The sequence below is a fragment of the Argentina silus genome, assembly GCF_951799395.1.
Source record: "Argentina silus genome assembly, chromosome: 8".
In the NCBI taxonomy this organism is placed as follows: Eukaryota; Metazoa; Chordata; class Actinopteri; order Argentiniformes; family Argentinidae; genus Argentina; species Argentina silus.
Genome location: NC_139662.1, coordinates 21,802,777 through 21,815,102, shown reverse-complemented (window position 1 = coordinate 21,815,102; position 12,326 = coordinate 21,802,777). Strand labels below are relative to the sequence as shown.

Below are 12,326 nucleotides of genomic sequence, written 5' to 3'. Positions count from 1 at the left end.
CAACAAGAGTGTGTGGGTTTGTCTATTGATTTACGCACACACAGCGGTTTCTTTATGTTTCACTCTACAGACATAGTTTTTTGTTTTTTTCAACTAAACCAATCCTAAAGTTGTTTCGTCTGAACCTGCGCTTTTCCAGATACTGATTTCAATTGAATAGACCCCAAATAGCTACTGTATGTCATCTATCATATTTCTCTTTTGTCTGTGTTTTGTCTCAGCAGATCACTGACTGATTGGGGAAACAGACCGACAGAGAGAGAGAGAGAGAGAGAGAGAGAGAGAGCGAGCGAGAGAGAGAGAGAACGAGAGAGTAAGCACTGGCCTTCATCTGACAGCGTGTCCAGCAACTGAGCCTCGTTCATGCGTCTGCCTGTGTGCCACTCCCATATCAGTATGAACTGTGAGCAGGACTTTGGGGACGGGGGCTTGGGTGTGACCCTCACACTCCGACTGCTCATGCACGGAAAGGTACTGACAGGAGCTGGAACCGCTGTGACTACCGTATGTTCATGTGCAGTAGGAATAGGACTGAGATACTCTGCGGCTCTGTCCGATGTGTAAGGGTGTGGACTGGCTCTGGCTGGCGGGCTGGCACTGGAGGGAGGGGCCGTGCTGATTTGGTCAACATGCAGTCAGAGTTCAGTTGGGGTTTTTTGGTTTGAGTGAAAGGGGAATAACTGCAGCAGTATCAAAATAACTACAGTAGAAGGGATTACTTCAGGAATTAGGGTTAGGATTACAATTTCAACATTTTCTTTGGGAATTTGATTATGTAATATGGTCTCCCTTCTACCTGAGGATTCTGCATGGTTCTGTCTGTATAATACCAATAATATACAAGGTTATTATTTTGTTGAAACATGTATGATTGTCATGTAAAAGGTTTAGAGGGGAAGTCAAGATTGTCTATATCATGCACAGATTAAAAGATGACAATCTTGTAATTCATTCTTAATTCACAAATGTATCTTTTCATCTCTTGCCATTTTTAGGAGGTTGGCAGCATCATAGGAAAGGTAAGAAGACATCTTTATTTCTTAACAATACAGTTCATGATTCCTATCTGAAGAGATAAGAGTTGCTGTATCTGGAGGGGCTTTATGATCTTGATATTATGAAATGTTATAACCATAAGAAATGTATTTTCTTTCAGATCAATATGCATAGTATTTATAGTTAGTGGGATTTATTATATACAAAAATAAAAAATAAATATTTTAGTATTATCCTCTGTTAGACATAGAAGCTTTCACCATGCCTTTTTGCATAGATTCATAAGCAAATCCATTTATTTATTTGTTCAATCTCTAAATGACTTTTCTCTGATCTATTGTAAAAATCAACACCACAACACACTGCTTCCTGACAAGCAATCTAGGTACTATATTTCCCCCATCACAAATGTAACTGCCTTAACACCAGCCTTCCTAAGACTGTCTCCATCCCCTAATGCAGTACAGTAATCCATCAAACAGAGACATTAGTGCATTGACTGCAAACCTCCTGTTGAAACTGAGCTCCATAGGCATATTACTGATGGCCCCTTGTGAGCAGTTAAGTGTCTGTTTGGAAGGAGTGGGCTGCTCTCTACCCCTTGCTAGCTCCCACTAGCCCTGACGCCTTGTAATAGATAGGTAGAGACAGAGAGACAGAGAGAGAGACAGAGAGAATTGGAGGAGAGGGATAAAGAAAGATGGAGAGACAGAGATAAACAGTTTGAAAAGAGGGAAAGAGGGGAATAGAGATAGAAAGTGAAAGAGAAAGTGATATATATATATATATATATAGAGAGAGAGAGAGAGAAATACAGAGGAGAGAAAGAAAGATATATATATATATATATACAGAGAGAGTGAGAGAGAGAGAGGGAGAGAGAGAGAGAGAGGGGGAGAGAGAGAGAGACAGAGAGAGGGAGAGAGCTTTGCTGTGTTTGGGTCATGCTGTGCTGAGACAGACCTGTAACCAGGCCGTCGATCCAAAGCGCTCGTCTTAATAACGCCATTCTCCACCCCGCCCCCTCTCGTTCCTCATCTCAGAGGCTAGCCTCCAAACTCACCGCCTCTCTAGCACCAGGAGAGCCGGGGTTAACATGACCCTTTACTGTCCCTAGTATTAGAGCGGGTCCCAAAGTGTCCCGAATGACACATTTCGCACACTAGAATTAAATAACAGTGTATGGTACAGTCGTTAAGTCCTCTGGATATAAGGTTAGTGTGAATGTCAATACGCTGCTGGTGGATGTCATTGTGTGAAGGTGTGGATTGGAATCATTATGAAGTCGGAGGAGAGAGATGGGCAGGGGCCAGAATAGAAGAGACAGATGGACAGGCAATCTAAAACTGGCAGAGGATGCGGTGTATGACACAGAGGTGTGATTTCACCTTACACCTAAGTTTGTCTGTGCGTCTGACTGGAAACCGACCGTACAGAGAGATCTCACAAAGACAGACATCTGAGTGGATTAAAGTGTGTAGGGGTCAATGTTGTACGCGTTAAAAAGGCTCCTAATTGAAGTGGATATGGGATTTGTATGTTTCTGATCTGGATCAGGATGTAAAAGCGATGAGAACATCTCAAGATCATTTTTTCACTTCATATATTCTGATTATGTATGCAATGTGAAAAAAACTATTTTTTTAAAAAAGAAAAGAAAAAAGAAACAGTTAAATGTGATTTGAAATACAGATATACCTTGTGGGGTTAAGGACAGAGCGAGGGCAGCACTTTTCAAGCAAAGCACACACGCATCTGTCTTCTAAGTTGTCCTTCATCTTCTCTTTCCCAGAAAGGGGAGACGGTGAAGAGGATACGTGAGGAGGTATGTGATCTGTGTCTTATCAGTATTACCACCATCCAGCACCTTATGTGTTCTATCAGTATTACCACCATCCAGCACCTGTGCAATACACTTCACAAGATCGTCCAATGCATGCAAAACAGAGCATGTCATTTATTGTTGAAGTATGGACTGAATATCATATAGCTTGATATGACACTGGGCTATGATATTTTGGGCTCTGCCACTTATTACAAATGCATTATGTATCCACAATATTTATTTTCCACTTATGTGTAGGCCAGAGTACCATTACAAATAAGATTGAGTTCAAGAGAGAGCATAATCAACCAGAGACTGTCTCTAATGGTTGGAATGCCTGGTCGAGAGTCCCATTAATATTAAAGGTAACTGTCTCCATGTTTGGTAGGACTGAGTCTGAATAGCATACAGAACAGGCTCATGGTCTGACCTGCCTATTGGGCATTGGTGGCTTCTTCTCTTTCAATTAAAATCTCTCTCTCTGTCTCTCTTTCGCTGTCTTTCCCTCCCTCCCTCCCTCCCTCCCTCCCTCTCTCCTTCCCTCCCTCCCTCCCTCCCTCCTACTCTCCCTCCTACCCTGCCTCCCTCCTTCCCTCCCTCCTACCCTCCCCCATATCTCTCTCTACCTCCCTCCATTCTTTCTTTTTCTCATTCTTCTATTCCCCCTCATAAACCTCAAGGGCGCAGTTGATCCGATGGTGCTTGATTAACTCTTTGTATAAAAAGTAATTAAATTGCCATTGTAGTGGTACATTTCTCTCTGACTCCAGAAGCAAAGCCATAATGTTGTACTTTATGAAGCAGAAGGATAAACCGAAGGAGTTTGTATCCCTGTAGAGGCACTCTATGAATCAGTCAGTAAACCATGGTAGTCATCCATCCATCCAGGCAGTCAGTCAGGAAGACAGGCAGGCAGGCAGGCCTTTGTTAGTTCCCCATGTATGAGGCTTCTTACCTGGACTCTTCCCCTGGACACTTTGTGTGTGTGTGTGTGTGTGTGTGTGTGTGTGTGTGTGTGTGTGTGTGTGTGTGTGTGTGTGTGTGTGAGAGAGAGAGAGACACAAGATGGAAAGACTCATGCAAGGATGACTGTCCCTAGAGTAATTCTGCTATTTGTTGTTAGTCATCTGTGTTACACCACAGAGTATGGTAATTCTGGTCTGATAAACCTCTGCATGTGCTGGAAGAACTGTTGTTTTTTGCCCTAATCCCTCTGCCTAATGCCCCTAATAACAGATCTACAATCACATGACCCTACCCCCAATCCTAACCTCTAACTATGAAGGGGATGAGGAGCGTAGCTAACTGACCCTGTGTCAGTGGTTAGAGGTATCTTCTACCTGCTCCCTCTCTCCATACAGAGCAGCGCACGGGTGAACATCTCAGAGGGATCCTGTCCAGAGAGGATCATCACCATCACAGGGTCCACAGACAGCGTCTTCAGGGCCTTCACCATGATCACATACAAACTGGAGGAGGTGACTATGAGAACTTATAAACCACTATGAGCACTTATAAACCACTATGAGAACTTTTAAACCACTATGAGAACTTATAAACCACTATGAGAACTTATAAACCACTATGAGCACTGATAAACCACTACAAGCACTTATAAACCACTATGAGAACTTATAAACCACTATGAGAACTTATAAACCACTACGAGCACTGATAAACCACTATGATCACATACAAACTGGAGAAGGTGACTATGAACACTTATAAACCACTACAATGTACAATGTGATACAAACTGGAGGAGGTTAAATCGATCACATACAAACTGCGGGAGGTCAACTAAACCCATCAGGCTTTCCCCCCAGAGCATCATTTCTGGTGGATGCAGAGTCAGCCAAGCTCACTGGACTGCAGTGGAAGAAAAAAAATAGCTCGTCGGAACTTGGAAGCGTATGAACCTGAAACAGTTGAGGCCAGGGGAAGCAGAGCTAGCTAATAGCAGGGGGAGACGCTGAGAGATAATAGACAATAAATGGGACACTTGCCATGGACGTCATTATGCGGTGATCCCATTTCCTGGCTGAAAAGCGCCGCAATCTCCAATTTGTTTTTATTACTAAAGGAGAAATAAAGTAGGGGTTGAGTATCAGTTGCATTCATCTGACACGGAGGCTAGGTTACAGGTTGGCTTCCACTGGACATGAATCTGATGTTGAATATGTGCAGGGGGGACTTTTATTTCGTCTTCAATATTGCTGTTGGACGTGTTCTCCATTGACGGATTCATTTATCACCTCTTCCTCTGCAGCACAGTAAGTTATTAGATTAAGCTTGGCATTTGGACAGCCCGTAAAAGCGAAGTAACACATGAGAGCCTTAATGCCTTTTATGGACGACGTATTGTTCTCGAGCGAGAACACGCGTCAGTGCCCTAGCCCCCTCTTGATGAAAGAGCACGCGACAACACGTTAACATGCTAATGAATTAAACAGCAGAGTTTTGTGTGCGATCTGTGTCTGCTAATGAGATTCCGTGGAACAGGTTTCCTTCATGCTGCAGAATGTCACCCAGCTTATGTATTCACCAACAAACTAATTAACCTGGGGACACAATGGGCGTATTTAGAGAGGCCTAGCCCACGGTGCCTCCCCAGACGCCCGGGCCTGTACCCGGTTGGTAAACACGCTCTGGCTGGCTGGCTGGCTGGCTGGCTGGGCTCACGGAGCAGCATTCATTAAAGATCTTAGGCTCTCTCACCTCTCTTCAACCCTACCTTCAGCCGCAACTCCGGGTTGTCATGGCAACGTGTTAGCTGACCTACGGCGCGGCGCTCCCACCATGGCTGAGTGGTATGTGTCTGACATCTTTAATTAATGACAGGAAGGAAAGCAAACTCACGACTCCTTTTGGCGGTTGGATGTTGGGAAGAATTTGTGTGCTTAAATGGTCTACTCTCTCTCTCTCTCTCTCTCTCTCTCTTTCTTTGTCTCTCTCTCTCTCTTTCTTTGTCTCTCTCTCTCTTTGTCTCTCTCTCTCTCTTTCTTTGTCTCTCTCTCTCTCTTTCTTTGTCTCTCTCTCTCTCTTTCTCTCTTTCTTTGTCTGTCTCTTTTTCTCTCTCTCGCTCTCTTACTTTCTTTCTGTCTCTCTCTCTTTTTCTCCCTCTCTCTCTCCCTCTCTCTTCTGCTATTCTCTGCTGCTCTGAAAGTCTATTATACTGTAGATAGTCCAGCTAGTTATTATCAGACATTTAATCCTTTCATGACTGAGATGAAAAAGATGACAATCAATCAATAAAATGCATCGAGGCATCTATACATGCAAGCACAGGAACAGAGACACCTGTTCAAAACCTCTGTGCCATTGTAACCACAAAGGACCCTGGTTTTCTGCTCACTCACTAGAAATATTACACTTGCCTTGCTACTTCCACTACTGGAGATATAACATTCATTTAGAAGCAGTTTAGTCACTCTCCATTGATGTCTTATCATCCTAACCACAGCCTACATGGGGGATTAAGACCAGCGCTTCTTTGTGTAACTACTGCTCCAGTAACCCCCGGACGTATATTTCCGCCAATTTGCTTTGAGAGTCTCTCTCTCTGAGAGTACAGGGCTGGGTAGGATCTGGCTGTTCACAGTTGTTAAGATACGGCGAGTATTTTGATATCAAATCTTGATGTCGACGACGCCCAGAGCCCTGTGATCGTACTGACGAGCGACGTGTTCCTCATATAATGAGATGAGACGCCAGCAAGCCCGGTCCAGCTAAATATAGACGCTGAGGTAAAAGGCTGAAGCGTCATCGCCAAATCAGAATACGATTTGTTAAAGTTAAAGCACAGAAACTGCTTGAGAAATAAATGTTATTTGTTCCCAAACAAAGCAATTCCCCTGGAGGCCAACTCTCCTAAGTTTGAGTGCAATTATTATGATTGCACACCTCCCTGACGCATTCTGTTTGAAAGAGACGCAGTGTGCTTTCCATTTGGCCGAGGCAGACACAGAGAGACACGCGTTCGTATTCAGCCCGAGTGGTTGGCATGTGTGCTGATGGGCAGACAGAGAGTGAAGGCCATTTACATTTCAAAGGCTTAGAGGGAGCCTGACTGTTCATTAATTAAAGGCTCAATCTCCCCCCACCGTGGAGGAGAGAGATGGTATTTACTACCTGGTCCAATTAAGGAAAATGGAGAACGGACCTGAATGATTTCTGGGCTTCACCTTTCATGGAATGTCAAGGACTCTATTCAATCCAAACGGTTAACTGTGAGTTTCCAGGGATACAGTATGTCCTCAAGTAACTCTCTCTCTCTCTCTCTCTCTCTCTCTCTCTCTCCATCCCTGCTGTCTCCCTCCCTCCCTCCCTGCCCAATCTTTGCGCTCTCTGCCCTCTCTCTCTCTCTCTCTCTCTCTCTCTCTCTCTCTGTGTTCCTCTTTCTTTATCTCTCTCTCACTGCCAATCTATCTGTCCCCCCCCCCCCCCCCCCCCCCACTCTCCAGGACCTTACTACACTGGTGGCCAATGGAACCATCAGCACCAAGCCTCCGGTGACTCTGCGCCTGGTCATCCCTGCCAGCCAGTGTGGCTCTTTAATTGGCAAAGGAGGAGCCAAGATAAAGGAGATCAGAGAGGTGAACACATAAAACAACCGTCTTCTCCATACCCCTCGATTCCTCTCTATCCCCTCTGTCCTCAGCATGGGGCCTGGTGAAGCATGAGGCTGGTGAAGCATGAGGCTGGTGAAGCATGAGGCTGGTGAAGCATGAGGCTGGTGAACACGGCTCTTTGTCGATGGAAAAATGAAGTAATTTCTCATGGACGGAGCCAGCAGGGTTAGCACCACATTTCATCCCTCCCTGACAAGTGCTCCAGGCCTGAGCGCTTCTGTATTCAATATAACTGCGTTGTGGCCTTGTATAAAACAGGTCAAATGAGCATCCTCTCCATACAACCGTTCTTAAAGGGATTATCACACAGAGTTGACTGTAACAGGTCGTAAAAAGGAATAATGTACTATCCAGGGATGATCATTTTTTTTAAAGGAAAATCGAAATGTTGTTTACAAGGGGGCAAGAAACCAGTCTCTTTATGGATGGAGAATTAGGGACACAGAAGAAGGAGCGGGGAAGTTCTGTTCTATTTGATCAGTAGTCGATCGGTGCTCCAGGCTACAGTGTGCCCGTCTGTTTCATGTCTGCTTGTGTTTATCTCAGGGATGGGCACATGGTCACCCGGTCCGAGCAAGTCGAATTGCGGGGCTGCTGTCTGTTTCATTTACATGTGCATGCATGTTGCTCAAACAGTGCATTTCTTCTGTTGCATGCTGCCTGCTTTATTTTTCCTCATAAATTATTCCTACCATTATGTATGCGTGTGTGTTCATCAGTTCATCACAAGGTCACTAAGCTTATTCACCAGAATGGCGATGTTCATCTCGATTCTAAAAGCCCAGGGATGGGGCCATGTGGGTTTTATCATGCTATGTGATATCGCCAGAATGGGATTAATCCTGCTTTAAACCCTGATCATTTCCAGAGCACCGGAGCGCAGATACAGGTGGCAGGGGATTTGCTGCCCAACTCCACAGAACGAGGGGTGACGATATCAGGGAGTCAGGACTCGGTAATCCAGTGTGTGAAGCTCATCTGCACAGTAATCCTGGAGGTAAGAGTACCGTCCCTCTCCCCCCCTCTCCCTCCCTCTCCCGGCCTCACCACAGGGCGGATGCGATCCAACCAGCATCCTGGCAGGATGGTGCATGTTGTAATTAACATGGAATATAATTGGCTCATTTCTTCCACCCTCTTATTGATTAATGAACTATATTAGATAAAAAGACAAACATAATATTGTTGTGTGACATTGTCAAGAGGAGTGGTCCATATTTCTGCTGTGTGGGTGTTTTGCTGCGGTGCGGGTTAGATTGAATCCCAGCGCTTGCTTGGATACAGATGTGAGGTTATGAAATAGCATCATCTGGAATGTTACACGAACCTGAACCCCTGGGAAATGTGGGCTATCTCTCTAGGAGAGCCTGTTAGAGTTAACTTATCCTACACACCATTCAGCGTCCTCTGTGTCTGCTCACGGGCTTTTACTGATGGAGCAACCGGAGAAACAAATAGATTTTTCATTGTTGGAAAGAACAGCTCAGGCTCTGAAGAGAAAACAAAACAAATGGACCTGCAGCAGTGTGTCCATCTTCATACAACAGCTCTCTTGTGCTTTAGTTAGGGGAAATGGGAAAAAAATAACCCCAAGCATAATTTCTCCGTATGCATACGTGCACAGTGAGTACTCCTCTTTGTTTTTGCATTGCAGCTGGACCTGACTGTCTAATTGCTAGTTTGATCCAGTTTTCCAGGGCTTTCTTCAAAGGCTTGCAAGTTTCATTAGGATTCTCTTCCAGCGGGGCCTTGCTTTTGGCTCCGGAATGTAAATTATGCAAAGTTATACAAAGAATCTGCTTTGACTGCTCCCACAGAAAAGATGCTCCACATTTCCAGAAAACCTGCATCCACTTGATAATTCATACAACTTCCTCTGCGTGGTTTTGGCCTCTTGTGTTCTCCCTTTGTAAACAATGAGGCAGGGCTGCCACCATGCCGTTTCCCTTCGGGTGAAAATGTGTTTAGTAAGGTGTGAGGCCTTTGGATTTACATTATTATTTTTGGTTATTATTTTTTGTTGTTATTTTATTTGTATTTTTATATATATATTTTTTTTTTACATAGGTTCCACATGATTGAAATGTGTTTAGTTTAGTGTTCAGTTAGCGGTCCTCTGTGGCTCAGTTGGTAGAGCACGGTGTTAACAACGCTAAGGTTGTGGGTTTGATTCCTGCTGGGACCATATATACTGAAAAATGTATGCACTCACTGCAATGTAAGTCGCTTTGGATAAAAGTGTCAGCTAAATGGCATATATATATTTAGCTAACACAAATGATCTTCTTTTATTTTTTTTATTTTTTTTAAATTCAACCAAATTCAATCATGTGGAGCTGATGTACACATTTCTTTTTCTTTTTTTACGTAAATCCAAAGGCCTTTTTTTCAGTGTGTGTGCGTGTGTGTTTGATGTCCAACAGCTTGAGGCCAAGCTGACACAATTACAAACAAAACGATCGGTCCTCCTATCAACCATAAAGAGCTCTTGTCATAATAGTGGAATTGTTGAACGATGAATATTACCAGAGGAAGAATAAAGAAAAAGAGGGAACAAATATCATGTAAATGTCATTAGTCATTTAATAAAGCATTAATTGTTATTGCATTTTAATGTGCCCGATAGTTCACCACCATTGGGTCCAGTTGTTTCACTCTGAGGCATCATGAGGATGAGATATAACATTAGCCAACACTTTGTCTTTTATCTACGACTGTCCTGTACATCTCTGTTGTTGATCAAAGTGTACCTCACAACCCCAGACCCCTTGTCCTATTTTTGACCCCCCAGTCTCCCCCGAAGGGTGCCACCATCCCCTACCGTCCCAGTCCCACCCCTGGAGCCCTCCTCATCTCTGGGAATCAGGTGAGCATGCAGGAGTCAACCCCTCCACCACCACCACCACCACCACCACCCGTAATCCTGTTTACATGTCATCACTGAATATGTTAGGCCCTCTCCCGTGTGTCCTGTTTGTGAAATACAGCCCAGGTGCTTGCTGAAGTACTCTGGAGCTACGCCTGATGTTAATCCTTGGTTACGGTTCATGATGCACCCTGTGTGAGCGTGAGAGTCGGAGGCACATGGGGGTTGGGCCTGGTTGATACAGTAATGCATGTCTGCAATGTGCTGCAGACTCAACCCTGGTACAGTACTGCATGTGCCGTCTGAGACTCACTGACACATTTCTGAGAGAGGATCGGGTTGTGCTAGTGCTCATAATAAGCTATCAAATTAAACTCCAGGGTGGTCATAGGAAGATGAACCGCTTTAATGAAGCCGGAGCAATGATAAGGGATGTTTGTTTAATTTGTCAGAGGAAGAAAATGAAGCGTAATGGGAAGGACTGTGATGATGACTCATATGCTAAGCCTGTTAAGTGTGTGTGAGAGAGTTAGACATTCAGCTCCGAGGACTACTGGTGACAGCATTTCATCTTTACTCTAATAGTCAAATGTTCCAGAAGGAGGAAAATTACAAAATATCTCATTTGGCATTTGGAGGAGTTTGTCAGAAGACATTTCAGCAAAAATAAATTAATGCGTTCACTGTGATTTCCCCAAATGCAAATATCGGTATCTGATTTTGAAGATGTGCAAATTGGACCCGTGGTCTTTAAGAAAGACTTTGATAAATTATAGTTTCATATCGTGCTTGTTTTCATGGATTAAACACAACATTCTGGCATTTATGTCTTATTACTCGGTGAATTAGTTTGTTGTTGTTATTCTCAGCACATCCTAGAGGCTGTGGTTGTCTAATTGCTGTGTGTTTTCTATATTCTGAAAGAGCTCTCTGACTCAGTTCTGTTTGTGTTCTGTGTGTTTTTTAGGTGTTTGAGGCTTCAGACTTTGCTCCCCACCCGATGTATTCAGTCACCCAGGGTGGCCTTGACCTACAGCAGGTTAGTACGACATCAACTGAGAACATAACATGACTGTGAATATTTCAAAAGCGTTTGATACAATGGCCAGTGGTCTAGCAACCTGGCCTACAGAGCACACATATGCCCATGTCGGCATGGGTTCGAATCCGGCCCGTACCCTGCTGACATGCCCTCTCCTATCTCCGTCCAATAAAAACTGAACGAAGAGAGTGGGACTACCCCACTCTAAAAAATAACCTTTAAAAAGAAAAGAAAAGCAGGTGATGCAGAATGTGTGGATACAACGACGGTCTTCTGGGCTCAGTTGATTGGTGGTTGATGGAAGGCTTTGCTGCTGGGAGGCGGTTTGCTGTGGCATGTCAAAAATGACACTGCATCATTGGCACGGGAGATTAAAACAACAGCTGAGACCTTAAAGTATCTGCCAACCGGTCTGCAACCATTGTTCCAGTTAGCGTACAGCATCACAATCATACCCACAGCGGTAAATAGATGCCGTCATACACCTGTTTCTGTCCTACACCTGTTTCTCCTCTGCAGAGCCGTTCCTTTAATATCTTTAGAAAATGCAGGTTGTGAAGGTGTACGCCAGTCCACTGGCACTCAGACACAACCCGTCCCGTCTCCACAGGCTGTTCCTCAGGTTGTCAGAGTGGTGTGATAGCCTGTGGTGTATTCTCACACCTTAGCTGATCTATTTTCAAAATGACTCCGGAAGGTTCCCTGCTGCTTTCCTGACACACAGCTGAATTTACAATTATGAAATAATTCAACATTTCCCATGTTGGTTGCGATTGATCTGGCTGTGTATTGCCTTCTCATTAGGACCACATTACCAATGGTTGGCAACATTTCTTGTACTTGTTGTTGTTCCCTGTCCTGGGATTTGGCCGTAGTAGGGGCTGGTAATACTAGCCAGACCGCTGGCGTCTGTAAGAATTGAGTTTAGCTAAGTGCTGTCTGCCTTGGCGGTCATAGAGGGGGTGA

At 44.3% G+C, this 12,326-nt stretch overlaps 1 protein-coding gene across 1 annotated transcript in view; it reads left to right on the top strand.

Annotated features, from left to right (window-relative positions):
- Positions 1–356: 356 nt before the first annotated feature.
- Positions 357–12,326, top strand: part of pcbp4 (poly(rC) binding protein 4) — an 18,716-nt gene continuing 6,746 nt past the window's right edge. The window contains exons 1-8 of the mRNA XM_083675190.1: positions 357–471; positions 996–1,019; positions 2,789–2,821; positions 4,183–4,299; positions 7,285–7,416; positions 8,321–8,449; positions 10,244–10,318; positions 11,286–11,357. Of these exons, the coding sequence (XP_083531316.1) occupies positions 364–471; positions 996–1,019; positions 2,789–2,821; positions 4,183–4,299; positions 7,285–7,416; positions 8,321–8,449; positions 10,244–10,318; positions 11,286–11,357 (690 nt within the window). The 5' untranslated portion in view covers positions 357–363. The remainder of the gene's footprint in view (positions 472–995; positions 1,020–2,788; positions 2,822–4,182; positions 4,300–7,284; positions 7,417–8,320; positions 8,450–10,243; positions 10,319–11,285; positions 11,358–12,326) is intronic.